General features: G+C 41.7%; 1 protein-coding gene across 1 annotated transcript in view; it reads left to right on the forward strand.

The window, feature by feature from the left end:
* Positions 1-26,287, forward strand: part of LOC102231387 (LARGE xylosyl- and glucuronyltransferase 1) — an 84,437-nt gene that overhangs the window by 43,556 nt on the left and 14,594 nt on the right. Inside the window, exons 7-13 of the mRNA XM_023350436.1 lie at positions 2,583-2,687; positions 6,795-6,907; positions 7,907-8,032; positions 8,758-8,913; positions 10,599-10,762; positions 11,911-12,189; positions 12,274-12,420. Of these exons, the coding sequence (XP_023206204.1) occupies positions 2,583-2,687; positions 6,795-6,907; positions 7,907-8,032; positions 8,758-8,913; positions 10,599-10,762; positions 11,911-12,189; positions 12,274-12,420 (1,090 nt within the window). The remainder of the gene's footprint in view (positions 1-2,582; positions 2,688-6,794; positions 6,908-7,906; positions 8,033-8,757; positions 8,914-10,598; positions 10,763-11,910; positions 12,190-12,273; positions 12,421-26,287) is intronic.

Genomic DNA, 26,287 nt, shown 5'->3' on the forward strand with positions numbered 1-26,287 from the left:
GTCACGCAGAGACAGCACATTCCTCCGGGCACCAGAGTCTAAGAGGGCACATATTTTTATTCCATGGATCAGAATTTGAATGCACATTTCCTCCTTCCCATTTTTAGTGCAAATAATCACAGTGTCTGGTGCAGATGGCTTTTTGGGATGGGTGTGCTTGACTTTCAGTTGATGTGGTGAAGGGCAGCTTCTGCGTAGATGACGCACACCAGAGCAGTTATGACATATGACATTGCTTAAATGTTTGTTCTTACTTGAGATGGATTGCTGTCGATGAGTCTCGGATGGCTCCCATTGGGACAGGTTGCGGTCCTCATGCACCATTGCTAGCCTGGCCCCCTGAGATGTCAGGTTAAGTGTGGTGGGCCGCATCAATTGTGTGACCACACGGGCAGCCATCCTTGTAGCTTCATATCTTTGGGCGATTCCATAAGCCAATGAAAGGGTGCGCGGTCGCTCCTCTAACAGTTTTTGGATCAGATCAGGGTCTGCTAGAGCATTAGTGAATATCTCCACACTAATGCGATCTTGCTCCCTCTCTGTACAGTTGGCATAAACGACGGACACCTTTTCATAGATGTCATCTCTTAGTACATGTAGAGCTTCTCCAGTTTTCCTAACTCTTTGCCTCAGTTCGATGCCAATAGCTGCAGCATGTTCCGAACAAGGCCCGTAAGCAGCTTCGACCTCCTCAACAATCCGCCGATAGCTCCAATCAGCTGATCTGGGATTCTTATGGACAATGGCTTCAGCCGGACCAGTGAGGCAGAACTTTAACTGGACAGATTTAGTCTTTTCAGTCCAGTGATTAGCCTTAGGTGAAATAGAAAATCTGTGGTTGTTTTCTACTCGGCCAAATGGTGCTAAGACAGAGCCTCCGCGCATGTGAGGGAAATCCAGTCGTGCAGGTGGACAAATTTGTAGTGTGTGGCCAAACCCATCTGACTGATGAACAGGCGGTACCGTGTGTGTCAGCAATGAAGCTACACAGCGTTCCCAGTTCGGTGCAGTCAGCGGGGAAAGAGGAAATCCGTCAACAGCAGCTACACCTCGGCTATCAGTCTTATCATCCATATAACATGTCGTCACATGAGGCGTGGATGCTATGTTTCCAGCACCACCATGACTTGGATAGAAATGGGCTAAAGCCTCACCGCAGTTTGTCATTCGCTGGTCCGGTGTTGTAAAGGGGTTGTAGTGTTCTGATGGCGGCGGGGTAAGCGGCCATGGTGGAGCGTATTCGGCAGCTTCGTTCGCGACTGGAGTTAATTCCATACTCGTCACCCGCCGATCGTCACCACGCCACTCCATTTCATCACACAAACCCGCATTGTCCTGTCGGGTCTCTTCTACGTCCATCACGAAGGGGTTTGAGCTTACTCTTCGGCTCCTTCCCTCTAAGTGCGTCGATACTTCGGCAGCAGTGTTGGCGCCAGTCACAGCCATCTTGGGAATTCCCACAAAGTTCTTTTGGCTTGCTTCATCCATTTCTTGCCTTTCCCCACCCGTTTTTTTTTTTTTTTTAGCAGAGCGATCCCAGAGCGAGGCCCCAGTGTTACCTTGGTAAGTCCAGAACAGGCTGGTGTCTATTTTGGCTCGTTTGCTGGTAACAAGCTCATAGGCTCTGCTCTGCTGGCGGCAAAACAAGGAGGAGGCAGATGAAGAACTTGTTGAACTTTATTTCCCTTCTTGGCAAAAACGAGACAACACAACCACTCCACCGCTCGAGCCTCTAACAGCTAACACACTACTCTTCTTCTTCTCCGTGCTACTCCTGCTTGCTCTCTACCGCCCCCCCCTAGGGAGAGGCTGGGCCTGTAACACTGACGTCCTGTCAGTCACTGGGTCTGCTTGGTTGGCCTCCGGATCAGACCGGGACAAGCAGCATTGGTCCATGCCTCTCTCGGAATGGCTGAGCAGTTCTCCCAGCGCATATGTTGGATGAAATAAATTATTGTATCTATGGATCCGCTCGTCTGTCTCCCATTTTTGTCATTGCCTATGAATGGGGCGTGGCAGCCTTAAATGCTCAAAACACTCCAAACAGTTCAAGTCTCACCACGCTAGACATTCGAAACAAGCCACGACAGTCCTCGACGTTCCTCAACATAGACTTTGAATGTAAACCAGACACACCTGACTCTCAAAACGCTTTTGGTGTGAACACACCATAAGACTACAGGAAGAGGGATTTATTTAAGTTGTATCAGAAATATAGGAAGGAGTTTACTGAGTAAAGCTCTGAAAGTTGGGAATAAAATTTTTTTCATGAAATCTGGATCTAGAAACTGCATGACCATTTTCTCAAAGCATTTTATTACAGGAATGAGAACATCTGGCCAGTTGTCAATGAGGCAACTGGCAGGGGGAAAAGTAGTGGAGGACTTCAGACAGGGTAAGACAGTGGGCTGAGCCGGAGACTCCTTGAAACTTAAACACAAAACTGGGAAAATTGGGTGGTGGTTTCAGACCATTTCAGCCAAAATTAGACATATTAATATTAAATGCCAACATTAAATACCTAACAAATTAATTGACCTTGACTGTCTCTAGAGAAAAACTGCTGTTTGTGCTTTGTTCAGGTCAGCAGGTTCTGGGTCTAGTAGAGAACCAGAGTGACTGGTATCTGGGGAATCTCTGGAAGAACCATCGACCCTGGCCAGCACTAGGTAGAGGTTTCAACACTGGTGAGTACTATCAGTTAACTGATTTTATTTCAAAGCCTATGTTTCCAGGTGACTCTTGCATAAAATAGAGTAAATCCTTCATTCAAGATAACATTTAGGATTTTAACCTCTTAACTGTCCTGAGGACACTAGTGTCTTCTTGGAACCATTGTCTGATATGTAAGTGTTTTGAGGGTGATGGAGGTTTTAAGTCACTCATATTCTGATGCTTCAAACAACACGTTTAAGAGAACATCTGATTTTCTTCTGGACAGATTTTATGATTCTCTGGAGAGTCTTTCTATGTGCTGCTGGGCTGCTGGAGAATCACACACAGAGACAATTAAAAGATGATGTTTTCAATAGAGCATTGATGTTGGAGGAGACCTTATCCAATGTATTGAATCCTCTGGTGGTGCACTGTACATGTGGATAGAATTTGGGGAGCACTACCTTTAAGTTGACATGATTGAAATCTCCAGCAATAATAAAAACTGCATCTGGATAGCGGCTCTGTAAATTGTTAAACTACTGTACAGTGTTCCCAGAGCTGAATTTGCATTGACAGAGGGTGAAATGTATACTCTGTAGAGGAAGAGTCACCAACATGGTGCCTGTCAAGAAAACTGGCATGTGGTAGAGCAAGTTCTAAAAGTAGTAATTGTTATCAGGGAGCACGGCCAAAAAATTTTTTAATTAAATGTTTTTACATTGAGGTAATAACATCTGTTTACATGTAGAAAATAAATAAAGATAAATTATAGAAATGTTTAATATAAATACTGTATGTATAAAACGTAGTAATCTTTTCTAGGGATAAAGTTCAGAATTATGCACAGATGCAAGGGTGCCTGCAGCATACGTATTATCGGAGGGTAGTGCCTGCATCTGTACGTGTGAGGGTGTAGATTTTTGTGTGTGTTTTTATGTTAATTTAGTCCCTGTGTTGTCGTATCCTCCCCCTGTTTGATCCCCAGCTATTACCCTGATTATCCCTCGTGTATTTAACCTCACCTGTGTCCCCTGCTTCCTGCCGGATCCTTGTTGTGGTTTTGTCCTCCCTCCCATTGTCCAGTCTGTGTCGTGTTACCTGTGCTTCCTGGTTTTTGTCAACTTTGAGATCTTCACTTAACTCACATCTGCACTGACCCTGGGTTCTATATAAGGTGTCTGCTGTTGATTACATCCCCTTAGAGGTGTCAGTTAGATTTGATCATATACACGCAACTGTAAATGTGAACAGAAATCCAAATCAGACACGTATCGACTGGTTTTCTTTAACTACTGAACAAATAGCCTGTTACTATGCCCAAACTGATCAATTGTTATGTCCCATTAAATTACCAAGAGAGGCAGTTACATGTACAAACTGTAATTGCCCTAATATCGAGCATAGGACCAATATACCTGGATTATATTCTGACATTATTGAAGCACTAATGGGTGCTGACCCGCCTTATAGTAAAATTAATACAAAAACTAAAATTAGACACATGTCTGTGTCAGTATATGAGATAGTTTCACAGTGAAGCCTGTGAAGCCACTACTTCCTGGGCTCTCACAAGTAAACCTAGTCAGGGTCTTATATTTGAACATAAAAAGTTGACAAATGGGGCTGCACAGTGGCGCAGTTGGTAGAGCTGTTGCCTTGCAGCAAGAAGGTCCTGGGTTTGATTCCCGGCCCGGGGTCTTTCTGCATGGAGTTTTTGTTCTCCCTGTTCATGGTGGATTCTCTCCGGGTTCTCCGGCTTCCTCTCACAGTCCAAAAACATGTTAATTGGTCTCTCTAAATTCTCCCTAGGTGTGAGTGTGCATGGTTGTGTGTCCTGTCTGTCTATGTGTTGCCCTGCGACAGACTGGCGACCTGTCCAGGGTGAACCCCGCATCTATTAAAATATGAAAACATAAAGCTATTATGTAGTTTTATGTTATTAAAGTAATACTTTTATAACAAATTTATGTCATTTCTTGGTTAATGCCAAGTTGTTATAACGAATTCTTGGTTAATGTCAAGTTGTCAAAACAAAGATATTTTGAATAATGTCAACTTTGTATTAAAAGTGTCATGATTTACCAAATGACACTTTATCACAACAGACATAAATATTCATGAAGACTGTCAAGAAAACTGGCATGGGGTTGTGAGATCTTTCCAGGTACACGCAGAAAAGGTGCATGAAGGCCTGAGAGAAATAAAGCGATCTTGTGATTTGATTAAAATAATAATTAAGTTGAAATGTATGAATACAATCGGTAATATGGGTATGAGTAATCACTAAATAACTTTCTGAAATGTGTTTCTGAACAATGATATGTAACGAATACGACAATGTAATGATTATGTTTACTGATTATTGTAACAATTATAACAATGAAATGATTATGATAAGTAAGGAATGTGATTAATTCTTAAATCTTAAATGAATATCAAAGCTATGATGATTTGAAAAGTGATTTAAATGTTTTAAAACAAGTTGAATGTGTTTAAGGATTTGTAACAGATGATAGTGAGTTATAGAAAAGAGAGGAAGTTATAATGTTACAGTCAGCAGGATGGGTGAGCCTGCTGCCAAGGTGGTGTCGCAAGTTGGGGAAAGAAGGGAGTTTCCACAAGAGTCAGCAGACAGGAGGGGCCATCGGGGCTTTCCATGAAAAACAGCAGATGTTCAGGAAGTCACGTAGACCAAAACCTCCACATACACACATATGGTGGAGGAGTGTATAAAAACAGGATGAAAAGAGGAACCAACTGTTCTTAGTCCGCGCCGTTGGAGAAGAGTTAACACGGGGAAGCAGATTGAAAAATAGCAGAGGTCCGCAGCTCGGAACCACGGGGAAGTCGAAACTCCGCGCCGCCAAGAAGGGACAAGAACCGGACGCCCAAGCCCTGGTTCCTGATTCGACCGTCGGTCATGCCTCAACTCAAATATTGCAACAGACTTGGAGAAAAGACAAAGGTCCCGAAGGGATAAAGGAGCTGGGTTTTCGAAGGATTTGGACCCGTTCTGCTTTGCATCTATTCTAAGGAGGATTTTCCCACACAAGGACAAAGACTCTGACCAAGGCTTCTGGATGTTCCCGTTGCAAAAGATCCATTAACAACTGGGTGTGAGTTGAATCTGCTCCCTAAAAATCTATCTCAGAATTTGCGACATAAGTTAGGGAAAAGAGGCAGGATAGTATGGTTATACATGTGGATTTTATTATACTGCTCTCGAATTATATACGATTGATTATTGATTTGTATGTCACATATCCCTGCTTAAGCTTGCTTAATAAATTTATAATATAAAATTCTAATGAGGTTGGTGGACATTGGAATTAATTGAGTCATTTAATCATTTTTCAGTTCTTTTAATTGAGGTAAAACTAATGTACATGATTCCAGTAAATAGGTGGCTTTGTAATTTCCTTTGGTGAGTGTAAATAATGACCCTGGGACTTATATCTAAGTCACTAAACTTAATCTAGCCGGTTCCAAGAGCGAGTTATATTTTAGAAAGCGAGCTACCGTTAACAGAAGTGGTTATTGGAATTATGCAGCTGCGAGGGCTACTCAGCTGATTGTTTCTTAACTGTAAAGGGTCGTAACTTCTAGATCGGAGGTAGTTAGAGCTAGACGAATCGCTTTCGCCACCAGTTTAAACAGATTATCTCTCATAGATCACTTTTAGGGTAATACCCAGGTCTCAGAGATTTTCCGGACCTGTTAGACGGAGAACTGGTCAGTAGTCAGCCCAAGGGAGTTGTGATGAAGAGGGCGGGGCTGGCTATTGCGTAATAACAGACAAGACTTATTCATGTTTATGACAGTGTCATGACAGTCTTATTCACACCCCGTCAAATAAAGTGTTACCAAACAAAGTTCTGGAAAAATAGTTCTCAATCTTAGTTCTACGTAGTTCTTAATTTTCCTAATGGTTATAAAATATTTCAGTCAGTGAAAGACTGTTGATAGTGCTCTAATCGATCTGAATAAACAATAGATTGAGCTGTATGCATTTTTGTTCTCACCCTTTTGCCCAACTGAGTTTCTTCATTTAGCTCATAAGTCCACTTTTTGCTTGAACTTCAGAAGAACATTATTTGAAACTGTAACATAATCCTGTATGTTTTTGCATTTTTTAGGGGTTATTTTACTTCTCCTGGATCGGTTACGGAAGGTCAGATGGGAGCAGATGTGGAGACTGACTGCAGAAAGAGAACTAATGAGCATGCTGTCCACCTCATTGGCAGACCAGGTTACATTAATACAGATTCTTTTCTGCACCTGCACAAACTTGATTATTATTTTTCAAATGTTTTATAAAAATCATAGCTAATCTAATAAATGTTGGAAATGTGTATAATTTCAGTGTAAACTGAAATATGCTCAATTAATCCTGAAGAGACACCGTAACTTTCAAAATTTCACTTTCTAACTTGAAAATGAAAGTTCACTTGCTGCCCAACAAGAAAATTGTATTGGTTTTAACTCAAAAATTAAAGTTCATAAAGTTGGTTTAAAAACAAGAGACAAGTTGTCTAAACATTGCTTTTTAAGTTCATTGATCTTGAATTGTGAGTTTTAACTTAATGCTGCATTTTAAACCACTTATTTCACAATATGTAAGAAAAAACTGCCCTCACCTAGTTACAGAGGACACATTCTCTTTTATTTTCACTCATAATATCAAGTTAATAATAACTATTTATTTTTACTTTAGAATTATTAAAATTCTTGTTTCAAATTGCACAAACAAAATTTCTAATTTGATAATGAATTTTATTAAACATCACAATAAATTATGTTTAAAAACATTTAGTGTGATCAGGACATTATCCTCAAGCTTTGCAAACTGAGACTTGTATTAAAATGAACATTTGCCTTAACACACAAGCATCAGATCAATGTAACACACTTCCATCTGACTTGCGGCGCAACGCAGAGTGCAAAAACATGCTGCTAAGCACACTGGGAAATAGTTCCCACTTTGGTCTATGTCTTATTTCAGTTTTTTAAGTGCTAACCTAAAAACTCTAGTTTATTCAACTCTTGGAGGTTTGACAAAATTAATAAAGGTTAACACAACTTATTACTGTAAGTTAATCTTTCACAAACTCACATTTAGATACAAAATCTAAAACTTGCTAAATTTATTTGAATTAAAAAAAAGAAAATAGTAGACAACTAAATGTTTATTGTTTTTTATTCAAATTTGTCAAATCTGTCACTGTCATGTATGCCATTTGGTCCTTAGGACATCTTTAATGCAGTGATCAAGCAGAACCCGTTCCTTGTTTACCAGCTGCCCTGCTATTGGAACGTTCAACTGTCAGACCACACACGCTCTGAAAAATGCTACAAAGATGTATCAGACCTGAAGGTGAGATCAGGTGTTTCTACAATCAGTCTTTGCCAATATTTAAGGTGACTGTAAAAAACAAAAATGTAATTTTGTTACATTGCTTATTATTGTGTATGATTATTGTATACATTTTGTATATTTAGATACAGTATTTCCTTAGCAGTAATATCTTCAATTAGTATGTTTTTGTGTAAGAGTCATCTAGTACTTGAAAAATCATACGAAATGTGCTGTGTGACAGTAGATAAGAAAGAAAAATGGATGTAATATAGTTAGCTTGGTTCCATGCAGTTTTTTTGACCGTTATTTGTGGAATGCTGTGCAACACTGAAGAATTGTTTTGATATCTGCTCAAAGAGAAAGTAAACTTCACTGTGTTCATCAGACTTTGTGTGAATTATTGTAAATATTTCTTGAATTTATCAACTGATGCACAAGAGCATTGTGGAACAGAAACATGTCGGTTAAAAACCAAGCTAATGAACATAAGCAAGAAGACACTGAAATTCATGGAACAATATAGTTTCTCTAACCTGGAACAAGTAAGTAATCCATTACAATGACAACAAAAATAATATGACTTGGAACATACGTGACTTAACTTTTTGCCTATCCATCAGATGAGATGTGGTACAGTAGGAAATAAAACAAATGTTGAAGAGGCTGACTACCAGCCCAGTGGCTAAGCGTTTTCTAAGCTGTTGGAAGTTGATTTAACTTTTCTGTATGGTTCTCCTAAACAGGTGATCCATTGGAACTCCCCCAAGAAGCTACGAGTCAAAAATAAGCATGTTGAGTTCTTTCGAAATCTTTATCTTACTTTTCTGGAGTATGATGGTAACCTACTGCGACGGGAGCTGTTTGGCTGTCCAAGCGAGGCTGACCCCAACAGTGAAAATGTAGGTGAAACATTTTCTGAAATACCTTGTATTGCAGCACGGTAGAGCTATGGACAGTTAAGAAATTAATAAACCAACTGTTCATAGCACTTATGTGCTATCAAAAAACCCCTGAAGACCACTTATGTGCTATGAACAGTGCTTTTTCAATTGTAAAATAACTTTCTAATAGTCTTTTGGCCTTATGAGGAACTGCAATACCCAAACTTTTTAATGTCATGTTAATTTTGACATTTCTTTTCAGTATTTTCAAGAAATCCTAACTAGAAATTTTTGCTTCACAAGATGACATCTTTTGCATAACGTCTTCTTTAAAAACCTTCCTTCCTCCCTTTTTTTGGTCCAAACATTGTTTTCTGAAAGATTACTTTATTGTGGTTTTTGATTATGGGCTGCAGACAAAATTTTTGGTGTTACTTTCATACTGTTTGCATAAACATAGCAACAACAGTTTTTAGAGCCGGCTTCAGCTGGTCAATATTTAAAAAGCTGAAATTATATAGACACTGAGAACCCACAACCCAGATAAGTTGAAGAGAAGTTGTAGAGGCAAAGCAGAAATAAAGTGAAGACGAGAAGGAGGAAGTTGAAACCATTGCTTTTTTTCTCATTATGAGGTCCTTGACAAATAAAAGGGATGAACTTGAAGTACTGACAAGAATCAAGTCAGCATATTGGGCATGCAGAGTTAAGTGTTCAGTAACTTAACACTTAACTCTTAATTTGATTCTACTCCCGTATCTCTCTGCCTGCCTTTCGGACTGTGTGGGCAGATAGATAGATTTGTAACAAAAGGTGGATTAGAAGTGTTAGGAAAGCTGCCAGTGAAGGTTGACTATTACGGCCTCAAATGTATGAAAAGGTGCAGACAGCAGACCGTTCTTAAGACTTTTCACTTTGTACATCTCAGACTCCCAGTATTTGTCAGAGTCCTATCGTCTAAAGAATATTTCGGATGAGTCTTTATTTGTTTGGTGTATCAGAAATGGACAAGAGGCCGAGTTCAGAGAGCTGGTTGACTGCTTTGTGGCTTGGCATGGAAACACATACATTTGCTGTGGAGAATGCAATTTGTTTTGCCATCATATTATGGGGATATCAGCGTCAGAGTCAGCAACTTTTGTTATTTAAGTTTTTATTATTTCAGAACACATACGGTGCTTTGGTGTTTTGATATATTAGGCATCACTGTTTGATCCGTCAAAAAGCATAGTCTTGGTGACATGGGTATCTCCACACCTATCCACTTTCCAATGTGTTGTAATACTGCTTTCCAGAATGGGGAAATGCATTTACATTCCCAGATCATATGTATAAAAGTTCTGGATTCCGTTTTGCATTTCCAGCATAGGTTATTGGTGAGTAGACCCATTCTATGAAGCCTGGATAGGGTGAAATAAAATCTATGTACCATCTTATAGTGCATACATTTTCCTCTAGATTCTTTAATATATTTCCCATTATTTGACAAAGTCAGCAACTTAAAAAAACTCAGTAAGCTGATATGCTAAATTGCAAAAATTATTCTCAAAATATGATCGCTAAGGATTTATGATTAGTTATCCGTCATTTTGTAACTAGATGAAGAATGTAAACATGGAGTGCTGGGGTGATTTCTCTGCACTAACTGTAACTCAGGTATTTCAGCCATTAAATTGTTTCTGTGTTTTTTCCTTTGCTTGCAGCTACAAAAGACTCTTTCAGAGCTTGATGAAGATGACCCCTGTTACGAGTTTCGGCGAGAGAGATTTACAGTTCATCGAACGCATCTTTACTTTCTCCACTATGAGTATGAGCCCAGTTCTGACCAAAGTGATGTCACTCTTGTTGCCCAGCTATCTATGGACAGGTACTGCTGTACACCTGAGTCATATACTCTTTGCATTTCAGAGATGTACACTAAACATTTTTGGTACATCTGTTAAAGTGGATATATCATAGCATCGATTACATGAGGAAGATTTTCTATGACTGCAAATTGTGTTCATTTGTCCTGTTGTTCTAACTGTTCAACTCCATATTATGAGAATTTTATCAATATGGTCTCTTTTGATAATTCTGCCCTACACAACTGGAATGGCACAATTCCAGCCCAGAATCGGTATGTATAAAGGCAGCACAGTTTTTCAAATAGTTCTAAAATAACTGCGATTGGAAATTTGAAGGATCTGCTAAGTCATTATGTTGTGCCAGGAAATTTTTTCCAATACTAAATACACTTTCTTGGTGCTATGTCATTTGCAGTATGCTCTAAGGCAAAGTTCATTGTTGTTACACCACCACTTTTGGTTGCTTAAAAATAAGTAATCTTTTAAAGACTGGTTAGCCAAAATTTGCTTCACAGTGGACCCTGTCCATTGGCAGTTCAATATTTTTCTGCAGAACCTAACACCAAATTATTTGTGGAAAATAAGCCTGTTTGCAGATTTTTTTAGAACATAAAATAATGGCCTTCATCAGTTTTTTTTTTGTTTTCTTGGAAAGTCATTCCCTGCAAAATCACTTTTGTCAAAAATGACTTATGCCATTATTCTAGGAAGGTGACGATATCTAAAATACTTAAAGAAAAAAAATGCAGCTTGGGAAGCTAAAATACTTCGACATATTTCTACTTGATACACTATTGTCTTCCGTTTGGACAGCCCCTAATACAGGAGCGTCATGTATTTTCCTTGGCACTGGTTGGCTGAATCACCAAGAGTGGCAAAAAGGAAGACTGTGGAGTTTACCATCTGTGTCAGTGCCAAGACTATTTCCACTGTGCCCTTTTATGTATATTTGGTTTTTACCCTATTAAAATAGGCAGCTATAAACATTTTTAGTGGATGTCTCAAGGATTTGCAGATTTTAGCTGTTGGGGTATGTACTGTAGTTCAGTGGAACTACAGTACATACTTACAGTGGTAAGCCTATCAAACTCAAGTGTTTGGAAAGTATGGTTGATTATAGTGACTCATATTTTATAAGGTCACCATACTTGTCCTTCCCCCTCTGTAGGCTCCAGATGTTAGAGGCTATCTGTAAGCACTGGGAAGGCCCCATCAGTTTGGCCCTATACCTTTCAGATGCTGAGGCACAGCAGTTCTTGCGATATGCACAAGGATCTGAGGTGCTGATGGGCCGCGGAAATGTAGGTTACCATGTAGTCTACAAAGAGGGGCAATTCTATCCGGTCAATCTCCTGCGAAACGTGGCCATGCAGCAAGTCAACACAAACTATATGTTCCTATCAGACATTGATTTCCTCCCCATGTATGGCCTCTATGAGTATCTCAGGTAAGAAAGACAAGTCTTTCAATTAATTTTTTAAATTTTATTATTGTGCACGACTTCATTTGCATTCATTGTCTTTGCTTGCAGGAAATCAGTGGTACAGCTTGACATGGCCAACAACAAAAAAGCCCTAGTAGTTCCAGCCTTTGAGACTCTGCGATATCGCCTCTCCTTCCCAAAGTCTAAGGCAGAATTACTCTCCCAGCTGGACATGGGCACACTCTTCACCTTTAGGTGCGAAAGAGAAACACTTATACTATTTCTTGTCATGTTTAAGTGTTACTTCAAGCAGCTTTACTTCTCCTTTACTTTTATTAAAAATATAGCATTTTCATAATAGTCTAAAGTAACATCTCTGAGTTAAGAATATAGGCGTTTAAACATTCTTTAATAGAGGTACACCTCAAAAAATTAGATGGAAACATTTTTGTCTATCATCTCAGAAAGTGAAACTCAGATTCATAGATATTTATTGTTTTGATAATGGTTTAGAGATCATGAAAATTAAAATTTCAGTGTCTCAGGACATTTTAATACTACATAAATTTCAAAAAGACACAAAACAGCTGGATAATATTTACTCAGAACTTATCAAGGTACATCAAAAAATGAAGGAGGGGGCGTGCCATGGTGGCGTAGCGGTTAGCGCGACTCGTATTTGGAGGCCTTGAGTCCTTGACGCGGCCATCGCGGGTTCGACTCCCGGACCCGACGACATTTGCCGCATGTCTTCTCCCCTCTCCTTCCCCGTTTCCTGTCAGCCTACTATCATATAAGGGACACTAGAGCCCACAAAAAGACCCCCTGGAGGGGTTAAAAAAAAATGAAGGGGAGGGGGAGGAGTGTGCACAGAACATGGAGCAGATATTGAGCAACAAGAAAAAGTGGAGAGGGCACATTGAGAGCTAGCTCCACCACCTGCTGGGGACAGAAACAACAGGCTGCGATCTATTGTTGTTAAATTTCTCTGCAGCAGAACCAAGGAAGATATTGTACGAAAAGCATGGGGGGAGAAAGCAGGACTTCTACATGGGAAACTGATATATTTTCATCATGACTACCCTTCCCATAGTACAAGAAATACTCTGAAACTAAATGGGTCCTGAAGCAGAGAAATATTTGTTTCCAGACTCCTTCCCTGCTAAACTACAAGTGTGGCTTAGCTGGGAAGCTACACTTGTTCTCCCTCAACACAAGACAGCAGCAGAGGTGACGAAGGACATGAGGGTGGTTTGCCTGTCCCCTTGATCAAGCCAAAGGAGAGCCTGGCTGAGTAACTCTCCTACACCACCTGGAAGAAGATTGGTTTGAAATAGCAAATACCGGGAGAGGAAAATTCAGGTGGTAACGTCACTGTCAACTGTTCCAAATAAACCTTAAGCATTGCTAATGTTTTTGCTTAAGAATCTGCAAAGAATGTTTCCTTTGCATGTTTTAGTGTTGAGTGACAGCTACGCAGTCTTTCTTTGTAGATTTTATAATAAACGTGAAGTTCAGTCACAGAGACATTGAAAATACCAGGTCCAGAGTGTGACCTCGATTGTGTGTTGCTTGGTTAATATGTTGAATTAGACCTAAATTATCAAGAATATCACACAGCTTTTTTGTTCCTCTGTCTTGGGGGTGATCAAAATGAATGTTGTAGTCACTGACAATTATTAAACAATCATAGTAAATGCATATTATAGATAAAAGTTGTTATTGCACAATAGCCAGCCCCACCCTAAACCTCACAACTCCCATGGACTGACCACTGACCAGCTCTCCGTCTAACGGGTCTGGAAAATCTCTAAAACCCTCGAGTCTTACCCTGAGACAGGTCTAGGAGAGATAATCTGTCTAAGCTGGTGTCGAGAGAGACTCATCTAGCCTTTGACTACCTTCATTTAAAAAAGTTATGACCCTTTTCAGTTAAGAAGCAACCAGCTGAGTAGCCCTCGCAACTGCATAGCTTCAATAACCACTCTTGTTAAAGGTACCTCTCTCCCTATCGACAACGAGCACTTGTTACTGTCATGATGGGTTCTATTTGTCTTGCCCACATGCAGAACACTACACTGGAAAAATGGAAAAGAGGTGAAAGAAGGTTTATTCATATACATATATACAAAATAAACTGCAGGTGTTGGTCCGGGTTGGAAGGGGGAAAAGTCTCTTGGAGCAGTCAGAACTCTGAGACAGCGGGGGAAAAGGTGAGTTCACAGACGGTGGGAAAGAGGAGTGACGACAGAAACAATGGATCAATCTTACTGGGGTGGATGAGAAAACTCGGTCCGGGGGCAGTAGTCCGTGGATTCAGGTCTTGTAGTCTCTTGTGGGTCCAGGGTTCAAGGCTCTTAGCGAGGAAACAGTCTAGGGAGTCCGTTGAGGCGCGGCGGAGGATGGGCAGGTAAGTTCGGGCAGACCGGAGACAGAGGAGCGGTTCGGCAACCAGCCGGAGAAAACTAGGGAAGACGTGTGATCCAACGGGGAACTAGAGGATGGAACTCGGGCAACCAGTGGGTATGGTCCACGGCGTCACGAGGGAGAGAATCCAGAATGGGAACCAGACTTGATCGTCACGGGAAGATCCAAGGCGTCTCAAAAGGGAACACCTGAAGACGGGGAAAAAGCACAAGAGGAGTCACTCAGAGAAATACTCTTGAGAAAACACAGAGACTAGGGGCCTCTAGAGGCCTCAGAATACCATTGCTGGCTAACCCTCTGGCGTCGAAGTACTGGCAGCCTGTTCCTCTTGTACTCACGGGCTGATGAGGTGATGAAACACCAGTGTGCAAGTAATGCACCGATCTCTGGAGAAGAGGTGAGTTTGACTCCATCTGGTGGTTGAACAGTGAGTAACAAAAAAGAGAAAAAAGAAAACCCACAAAGAAAACCAAAAACCCCTGCTCCATGACAGTTACAGACTAGACAATTTTTAGTGGCTCAACATAAGCCCCAAGGTCATTATTTTACCAACACTAAAGGAACATCTGAAGCCGCCACATTTCTAGAAACATGTTCATGGATTTTACACTAGAAGAACCAAAAACAATAGTTGAATCAATTAATTTCACTGTCCACAGATCTCATTAGAATTTTAATGCATCTTTTTTAAGAAAGCTATTAGCAGCGGTTAGTGACAGATAGGTAATTTATCAATGATTACAAATTAAGAATAAAAAATAAAAATTAGTAAAATCACATTCATCCTTTCCCTTTACTGTGTTACTAATTTACTGAGCGAGGCTTTGGGGTTGCAGTTCAACTCGTACCCAGATGATGGATGATCTCGGCAACAGAAGGCTTCGATGTTGGTCAAAGTCTTTGTCTTTGTACGGCAAAATCCTCTTCTGAATAGAAGCAAAGCAGAACCGGTTGTTGTCTTACGAACACTCAGATCTTCATCACTCAGTGACCTTTGTCCATTCACCAAGTCTGTTGCAGCAGCCTTGAGATCCTTGGGTAGAGCGCAGAGTGGCAGTCGAATCAGGAACCAGGGTTGAGGGTCGATGGGTCTCACCAACTACAGGACCAACCTCGCAGCTGCGGAAGGCGACGCCACGCTGGCAGAGGAGCTGAACCTCTTCTTTGCCCGCTTTGAGGTGAAGCCAACAGAGGCAGCCACACTACACCAAGCGACCCACAATACCACAGCCCTCGTTGTAAAGGAGCACGAGGTGAGGCGCACACTGCGGGCTGTCAACCCAAGGAAGGCTGCTGGACCTGATGGCGTCCCTGGACGTGTCCTGAAAGACTGTGCCGATCAGCTGGCTGGAGTCTTCACCAGGATCTTCAACCAGTCCTTAGCCCTGTCTACAGTCCCATCCTGCCTGAAATCTTCCACCATAGTCCCCATACCCAAGAAACCTCAACGACTACCGGCCAGTGGCACTAACCCCTGTGGTGACGAAGTGTTTTGAAAAACTGGTCCAGGGTCACATCACAGCACTTCTCCCTCCTGGCTTTGACCACCACCAGTTCGCCTACAGAGCCAACAGATCCACAGAGGACGCTGTGATCACGGCCCTCCATGCTGCTCTGTCACATCTGGAGCAGCAGGGGAGCTATGTGCGGATGCTCTTTGTAGACTACAGCTCTGCTTTTAATACCATCCTCCCTCACAGACTGGTGGACAAATTGGGGGACCTGGGCCTCCCTCACTCCACCTGCATGTGGATTCTGAGCTTCCTGACCAACCGACAGCAGAGAGTTAGGGTGGGAAAACATACATCCACTGCCCTCAGCCTTAGTACTGGCTCTCCACAGGGCTGTGTGCTGAGCCCCCTGCTCTATGGTCTGTACACATACGACTGCACCTCTGCCCACCACAGCAACACCATCATCAAGTTTGCTGATGACACCACAGTGGTGGGGCTCATCTCAGGAGGCGACGAGTCCGCCTACAGGGGAGAGGTGGAGCGGCTGTTGCAGTGGTCCAGGGAGAACAATCTGCTCCTCAACAACTCAAAGACAAAAGAACTCATAATAGATTACAGGAGGAATAAAACAGACATTACACCACTAACCATTGGGGGAAAATGTGTGGAGAGGGTAGCTGATTTCCGTTTCCTGGGGGTCCACATTGAGCAGGGCCTCACATGGAACATGAACACCTTCAAGCTGATAAAAAAGGCCCAGCAAAGACTGTACTTCCTGAGGGTTCTCAGGAGGAACAACATCAAGGAGAATCTGCTGGTGTCCTTCTACAAGTGCTCCATAGAGAGCATACTGACCTACTGTATCTGCGTATGGTTTAACAGTAGCACTACAGCTCAAAGGAAAGCTCTCCAAAGGGCTTTGAATACAGCCCAAAAAATCATTGGCTGCCCTCTCCCCTCACTGGAGGACTTGCACAGCGACCACTGTCTAAGAAAAGCACAACACATCACAAAGGACACTTCTCACCCCGGACATTCTCTATTCACACTGCTGCCTTCAGGCAGAAGATACAGAGCAACCAGAACAAGAACCAACCGCCTCAGAGACAGTTTTTACCCGATAGCAATAACAAAACTAAATGCAATCGAAAACAACCATTAATTATCACAAATGATGTATGTGAGAATGTGGCTGTTCTTATTTATTAGTTTTTTTGTTTGATTGGTTTTTTTACCAGTTATTTGTTCATTCTTACATTGTGTGTGAATTGTGAGACAGTTATTTTTTGTTTTTAAGCATATGCACTGACTGATGGCACCTTTTAAATTTTGTTGTCCTTGTGACAATGACAATAAAGATTTATCTTATCTTATCTTATCTTATCTTATCTTATCTTATCTTATCCCATTCTAGCAGTTCAGAGTCTTCACCTCCCCTTGGTTCCAGGTTGTGGTCCTCTGCTCATCTTTTGTCTGCATTTTCTTGTTGGCTTGACTTCAGCACCAGAGACTAAGAACACTTGTTCCTCGTTTCATGGGTTTTTATACACTGCTCAACAAAATAAAGGGAACACTTAAACAACACAATATAACTCCAAGTAAATCAAACTTCTGTGAAATCAAACTGTCCACTTAGGAAGCCACACTGATTGACAATCAATTTCACCTGCTGTTGTGCAAATGGAATAGACAACAGGTGGAAATTATTGGCAATTAGCAAGACACACTCAATAAAGGAGTGGTTCTGCAGTTGGGACCACAGACCACTTCTCAGTACCTATGCTGTCTGGCTGATGTTTTGGTCAGTTTTGAATGTTGGTGGTGCTTTCACACTCGTGGTAGCATGAGACGGACTCCACAACCCACACAAGTGGCTCAGGTAGTGCAGCTCATCCAGGATGGCACATCAATGCGAGCTGTGGCAAGAAGGTTTGCTGTGTCTGTCAGCGTAGTGTCCAGAGGCTGGAAGCGCTATCAGGAGACAGGCCAGTACACCAGGAGACGTGGAGGAGGCCGTAGGAGGGCAACAACCCAGCAGCAGGACCGCTACCTCCGCCTTTGTGCAAGAAGGAACAGGAGGAGCACTGCCAGAGCCCTGCAAAATGACCTCCAGCAGGCCACAAATGTGCATGTGTCTGCACAAACGGTTAGAAACCGACTCCATGAGGATAGTATGAGGGCCCGACATCCACAGATGGGGGTTGTGCTCACAGCCCAACACCATGCAGGACGCTTGGCATTTGCCAGAGAACACCAGGATTGGCAAATTCGCCACTGGCGCCTTGTGCTCTTCACAGATGAAAGCAGGTTCACACTGAGCACATGTGACAGACGTGACAGAGTCTGGATACGCCGTGGAGAGCGGTCTGCTGCCTGCAACATCCTTCAGCATGACCGGTTTGGCAGTGGGTCAGTAATGGTGTGGGGTGGCATTTCTTTGGAGGGCCGCACAGCCCTCCATGTGCTCACCAGAGGTAGCCTGACTGCCATTAGGTACCGTGATGAGATCCTCAGACCCCTTGTGAGACCATATGCTAGTGCGGTTGGCCCTGGATTCCTCCTAATGCAGGACAATGCTAGACCTCATGTGGCTGGATTGTGTCAGCAGTTCCTGCAAGATGAAGGCATTGAAGCTATGGACTGGCCAGCCTGTTCCCCAGACCTGAATCCGATTGAGCACATCTGGGACATCATGTCTCGCTCCATCCACCAACGTCACGTTGCACCACAGACTGTCCAGGAGTTGGCGGATGCTTTAGTCCAGGTCTGGGAGGAGATCCCTCAGGAGACCATCCACCACCTCATCAGGAGCATGCCCAGGCGTTGTAGGGAGGTCATACAGGCACTTGGAGGCCACACACAATACTGAGCCTCATTTTGACTTGTTTTAAGGACATTACATTAAAGTTGGATCAGCGTGTAGTGTTATTTCACTTTAATGTTGTGTGTGGCTCCAAATCCAGTCCTCCATTGGTTAATAAATGTGATTTCCATTGATGATTTTTGTGTGATTTTGTTGTCAGCACATTCAACTTTGTACAGAACAAAGTATTCAATGAGAATATTTCTTTCATTCAGATCTAGGATGTGTTATTTGAGTGTTCCCTTTATTTTTTTGAGCAGTGTACTTTCTCACCCCATAGTTGTGTATGGGGTGATGGTTTACATGACTTCTTGAATGTTCGATGGCTTCATGGACAGTACCAAACCTTTCCACACCGGTCAACGCCTTGTTCACTTCTCCTTTTTTGTTGTTTGTCCACTTACCATCTGGTTCCACTTCCTTAATCTGGTTTAGAGAAAACCTTCCAGTTCCTCTTTGGAGTTCCCCTGTCTTCCTGCCCCTTTACTGGCCCTGACCTCTGCTCTAATTATAACACAGTCTGAGAATCACATGTCACTATGCTTCACACAATGTATGATTACTTCAGTTACAATTCTATCTATGCTGTATGATCATCATTAAACACAGTCATCTTTTTAATTTATTTCTTCAAACATAACTTCTTTTAATAATCATATGAGTTTAATTATATTCTTCAATTCACCATTTTATTCATCATGCTATTCATTTCTTGACCTGCTTTTTATTACATCGAACTCTTTGTATAATCATCAATAAATCAAATACAAGATTACTTATTTTATAGCCATCAGTAAATCAAAATACAAGATTACTTATGTCTTTCAGGCTTTTATGATCTGTTTTCTGCATTAATCTGGAAAGATCTTACTACTTTATGCCAGTTTTCACAACAAAGTTCATCAAAATCAGTAAGGAAGTTTTCTACATTGCAGTTTTGTATAAAATTAGTTAGTTTATGACCTTTTACCTCAATACCCAGATTATAAAAAAGAAGTAAAATTACCCAAAAAGATTTTGTAACAATTTATGATATTCTTAAGAAGCCACACCTCCCCCTTTTTTATGTTTTCTATTCTCAGTTTAAAAAAAATTAATTCTGAGGTGCCGATTCAATTAGTACAGGTGATTCCGTATTGTCATCCAACCATGTTTCTGTCCGGAACACAACATCAATAGTATGCTGGGTGACAAAGCCATTAATTAGTAAAGCTTTTGGTGTTAACGATTGAATATTTAAAAGAGCCAGCTTGAGTGAGTTAGTGGGAAATAGTTCTTTAGATTCAAGTTCCTTTAGGCAGGGGATGGGTCTGATGTTTGATTTCAGGGTGCTGTATTTTGTATTTCTGTTTTTTGTAAGTTTTCTTTTAGTGATCCAGACAGGTCCTATTATGTAGTGCTGGAGGGCTAGATGCATTCTTGGAGAAGACAGGTGTAAAGATAATGTCTGGCACCCAATCTCAGACTACAGAAACAATTGGAGGGTACTCTGGGGAATCATAGTCAGGTAGTTTTGCTCTTTGAGCACTAAGAAAATAAGTAGTTTTATCTGGAAAACATACCTTTTGGGTGCTCAAGAGAAAAGCCATTTCAGTTTTTCATTGAAGTTAAGAAAACTCAGTTCAGGTGTAGAGATTTCTGATGAGCTGTCCAGGTCTTGATGAGATGAGGCCTTTAGAGAAGAGTCTTGGTTCTCATTAGGCCAGGGGTGCCCAAAGTCGGTCCTCAAGGGCTTGCATCCTGCATGTTTTAGTTCTCTCCCTGGTTTAACACAGCTGGATCAAATGATGGCTCGCTAGAAGCCTAAGTAGAACATTGACATACTGAAAAGGTTGTTGGTGCCACCAGGGAGAGAACTAAAACATGCAGGATGCCAGCCCTTGAGGACCGACTTTGGACACCCCTGCATTAGGCGATGAAGGAGTATGTGGAGGTGTGGAGTCGTCCTGACCTGGATGAGATGAGGCGCAGCAGGGGTGGGGAGGGTGGAGTCAGTGGGGCATCTGTCCACAGCTCCTTGTCCAGTTGGTGCTCCAGGAGGCCAGGGCTCTGAGAAGAAGGGGGTTCGGGCACCGGAGCAGGGAGGAGTGGGGAGAGCAGTCGCTCCTTCTCCAGTTGATGTTTTGTTTGTTTGTTTAGGAACAGCTTGTTCCTGATATGCGGTGGGTTCCTTCTTAATCAGGCGTCCTTCGGTCGGTTGTTCTGTGGCCATGTTGTTGCTCCAGTTGATGAAATTAAATAAGTTTGCAGAGAGTAAGTGCAAACAGCTTTGTCCCATGTTTGTTAAGATGGCGTCTGTCAGATCTGAAAAAGTGGAAACATTCAGAGAAGATCCCGTGGTTATCGATGAATGTCACTGTGCTGGCAGCACATACTTTTATTAGTCATTTGTTTATAAAAAGCCGTTGAGAGTATTTCAGGTCACCCATCCTGCCGCTGGGACAGGGCCACTAAGAAAAATCTTCAATTTTAATTTTCCTATTGCTTTCAGAAGAATGGTAAAGTCTTTTTTCAGAATCTCCGTTTGTTGTTTTACCAGATCATTAGCTTCAACATGCACAACTAGAGTTTCAATATTAGGCTGATCCATTGTTAGAGTATTGTCTCTGTCATAGCAGAAAGAGTGTTATAACAAAATATCCACCAGAGGTCGTTTTAGTGCGGTTTTCAACCTTGCTGGTCCAGCTTAACTAACAAAGGGCAGCACACTCCCCGTCTGGTACAATATAATTGTGCCACTACAAACAATCTTTTCCAATAAACATTTTGAACTGTTTACAGCTATAATATTTAAATTTTCATCCGATAAAAGCAAAACCATATCAGTAACGGGTCTCAAAAGCACTTTTTCGTTTCCGTCTTTTACGGTTTTTACTTCTGCTTTTCGAACCTTATTGTCCTTGCTCTCAAATGTTCTCACAACTTTTCCAAAGGACCAGTTGTTTCTGTGAGCGAGGCGTCTTTCAATAACACAATGTTACCAACTTTAATGTTCGGTTATCATCAGTCCATTTTCTCTGTTTTTGCAAAGTTGATGAGTATTCACTTTTCCACTGTTTCCAAAAAGTGTCTACCAGACATTGTACTTGCTTCCATTGCTTTTGAGTAGAGATCTGGAGGTGCAAAGCTTCTTGCTGGTGCAGATGGCGCATTTGTCTTTTGGGTGAGGAGCATTGCTGGAGTGAGGAGGTTTGGTTTGTCTGGATCTGTTGAAATTGGTACAAGTGGTCTTGCATTCATTATTGCCATTACTTCTGCCAAGAATGTACTTAACTCTTCATGTGTGAGTTGGATGTGTCCGGTTTTCAAAAGAATACCTTCCAGGATGCGCCTTGCATCTCTGATGAGTCGCTCCCACGATCCACCCATGTGAGGAGCGGGGAGAGTTGAACAGCCATGTGCATCTTTTCTCCAGCAGGTAAGAGTTCAGCTCTGTGTCTTTATGACCAATTTGCAGTTTATTGCGTGCTCCGATAAAATTTGTCCCTCTGTCAGAGCAGAGTGTTTGAGCAGGTCCACAGATGCAAAAGAATCTACTTAGTGCATTAATGAAGTTTGATATTAACATTGAGCTCAATGTGCACAGTTCTTGTGGACATGCAGGTGAAAAGTACAGCCCAGCGTTTGCTGTCTGCACTTCCTCCTCTGGTGCGACGTGTGGAGACTGTCCACACTAGTGAATGGTGGAATGATTGACAGTCTGTCAGTGGGTAAATCTGCCATCTTTTGCCATCAAATGCCATCTGCATTTGTCCTCTAAGTTTTTGACAAAGGACACATTTGTGAATGATGGAAGAAATAAGCCGTTTACTGCCAGTAATCCAAAATCCAGCTCCTTTGAGTGCTCCTTCTGTTATGTGACGCCCCTGATGCGCTACTTTCAGGACGAAAATTCAGATTTTATCTTGTCAGATACCATCCTTCTTATGGTATCTGATAAGAAGGATAGATATGTGATGAGACCTTGGAATAATGACAGGATGTTTCTCCTCTTTTGTTAGGCTAGCAGGTGCCAAGCGTCCTCCTATTCTGAGAAGTCCTTCTTCATCAATGACAGGGTTCAACCTTTGGAGACAACTCTGATTTGGAAGTGGTTGATTTGTTTTTATGCACCCGAGCTCCTCTTTGAATGTTTTCACTTTGTGAATGATAAACTTGGCTGCTTTGGATATTTCTCCTACAGTGTTACTATCACTGAAACACTTCCAGCCTTTACTTTTTGTGTCCGTTTTCATGAATGATGCTGCCACACGTTTCAGTGATGCTATAGTGCAACACAATCTCATCCAATGAGAGAATCTTTCAAAACAAGATGGTTCCAGCTGCGTTACTGAGGTTTTAGTAACAAAGGTTTACATATCAGCACTGATCTCTATCTGTTTCAGGGTCAATGAGAGTAAAACTATCACAGTGTGATGTCTCAATGCCATGTAGTGTCAAAAAGGAAGGACCACTAAACCAGTTTGTGGAAGCTAATGTGGAAGCTGGGATTGGTCTAGTAGCTGTGTCTGCTGGATTGTCACAAGTGGATATGTAGAAATACTGTGCTGGATGTGTGGTCTTCCTGATTTGAATCACTCGGTTGGCCACATAGGTATAGAATCTCATTGCGTTGTTGTGTATGTAACAAGGACGATTTTGCTATCTGTGAAAAATCTGACAGTGTCCACTTCAATGTTCATGAGTCTCTAATGAGTTTGTACATTTCTACAGTTAAAACTGCTGCGCATAATTCCAATCTAGGAACAGTATGAGTGGGTCGGGGGGCAACTTTGGACTTGCCAGTGATGAAACCTGTGTGCCACTGACCTTCACTGTCAAGAGCTCTCAGGTATGCCACTGCTCCTATAGCACATGTGTCAAACTCCAGTCCTCAAGGGCCGCTGTCCTGCAACTTTTAGATGTGCCTCTGCTGCACCACACCTGAATAGAATAATTAGGTCATTAGCAAGGCTGTGGAGAACTGATCTACACAAGGAGGAGGTAATTAAGCCATTTCCTTCCAGCGTTTCGTACCTGTGGCACATCTAAAAACTGCAGGACAGCGGCCCTTGAGGACTGGAGTTTGACACCCCTGTCCTATAGGATGGTGGAGGTGTCTGAAAATATGCACAGTTCTTTCCTTGCAGCGACGGACTAGGAGAAAGAGAAGTAGCACCTTGGTATTTGTAGCTGCTCCAGATCCTTCAACGAATTTCTCCATTTGTCCCATTCCTCTTCTCTATCTGCCGGAAGTGGTTCATCCCAATCTTTCCGCTCTGTGGATAGGTCACGGAGAAGAGCTTTTCCCTGCATTGTGATGGGTGAAACAAAGCCTAATGGGTTGTATAAACTGTTAACGGTGGCCAAGACACCTCTTCTGGTGAATGGCTTTTTCTCAGTTGTGGCATGAAAAGTGAAACAATCACTTTTAAGATTCCACAGCACTCTTAAGCTCCTTTGCTTTGGTATGTCGTCCAACTCCAAGTCCAAGTCTTTTAGATCTTTGGCTCCTTCTGCAGCAGAAAATGCGTCCACTGTTTTGTGATAATTAGAAGCTATATTATGTAGCTTTAAATTTGACTGAGCCACCATGTTTTGTGCATTCATGAGTATCTCAACAGCTTTTTATCTTGTTGCTGTGGATGAAAGGTCATCATCAACATAAAAATGTCTCATTATAAACTGCTTTGCATCATAGCCAAAGTCTTCTTTTCCCTCAACTGCGCCTCATGCAATAAGTAGCCACAGCTGGGGATGGACTATTACTAAAGACATGAACCTTTATTTGGTAGTCACAAATGACTTTGTTGATATCATTATTCACATACCAAAGGAATCTCAAATAATCCCCATGGTCCTCTCTCACTTCAACACAGTAAAACATTTGCTACTGGCTCTTTTCTAAAATGCATAAAAACATGTATTAGCGTGTTGTTTAGGTCGGGTCCCCTTAATAAGACTTTGTTAAGGGACAGTCTTTCAAACTCCACACTTGAGTCAACAACTATCCTCAGCTGGTCAGGTTTTTGTGGGTGGTACACACCAAAGAATAGTAAGTACCAGTGTTCTTTGTCTGAGTCCAAAGGTGAAGCGACCTCTGCGTGGTCGTTGTCCAGCATGTTTTGAATGAACTCTGTGTATTGTCTTTTCATTTCAGGTTTCCGGTCTAGTGTTTTTCTACTTACAAACAAATCTTGTCTGAAACACAAAATATAAAGATAATAATCAGCTTAATTCCATAAACTGTTCGGTGTTGCGTTCCACCATCTTGGATCTATTTTCTTTTTCTTTAGTGTCACCAAACAACATAACAAAATATCTACCAGGGAGCAATCTAGTGAAGTTTTCAACCTTGCTGGTCCAGCTTAACTTACAAAGGACAGCACAGTTACAAGTCTGTATAATGCTGCTGATAGTGTCCATGTTAACCAGTAAAAAAAAAACAAAAAGTAAAAAAGAGGAGAATCCCATGGTCCTTAGCTTTGTAGTAGTCCAGTTATGATGTTGCCAATATAAGACTAGTTGTAAAAAAATATATATATGTAAATGTTAGAGTATTTATAGAAAATTATAAAAAGGTGAAATAATAAAATATATAAAATTATAAAAACTAAAGAACGCAGGATAAGCTGTACCTCCTTTAGCCTCCAGCAGTATCAATTCCTATCAATTCCTCTGTAACCCAATTTGATGTTAGAGTAGATTGTAACGCTTGGGTTGTGTTTAAGGGAGGAGGGGAGACAGCAGACTCATCAGGATGGTCAAAAACTCACAACCACACTGGTAATGGGAATTCCACAGTGTTGTCCTTTAATAAATACTTTCTTCACCAACCTTACAAAGCCCGGTTGAACGGCTGCTATATCATCAAACATGAAAATTGAGCAGAGTCCAAACAACCCGTAACATTACTGAAAAGTTAGGGAGCTAACATGTCAGTCTCGGTTCATGTGTCCATCTATATCACGTTTCTCCCACGCTCTCTACAGAGAATCCGTGGCGCATTCTTCTGACATCATTAGCAATAATAGAGTATCTTAAAGACACACTACACAATTACGGCTGTTACAAGACCTTACCCAACGCATCGAGTCCTCCGATAGCACACTTTACATGTTGATGGAATTTGAGGAGCACTATCTTTGAGTTGACATGATTAAAATCTCTGACAGTAATGAAAACTGCCCCTGGAGAGAGGCTCTGTTGATTGCTGCTGTACAGTGTTCTCAGAACCGAATTTGCTTTGGCAGAGGGTAGAATGTAAACAACAGTGATGATTACTATAGTGAACTCCCTAGGAAGGTAGAGGGGTCTGCATTTCAGAGTCACATACTACAAGTCAGGAGAGCAGTGTCTGTCCACAGTCACAGTATCTGTACACCAGCTGTTGATATAC

The sequence above is a fragment of the Xiphophorus maculatus genome, chromosome 17 (assembly GCF_002775205.1).
Source record: "Xiphophorus maculatus strain JP 163 A chromosome 17, X_maculatus-5.0-male, whole genome shotgun sequence".
NCBI classification, from domain to species: Eukaryota; Metazoa; Chordata; class Actinopteri; order Cyprinodontiformes; family Poeciliidae; genus Xiphophorus; species Xiphophorus maculatus.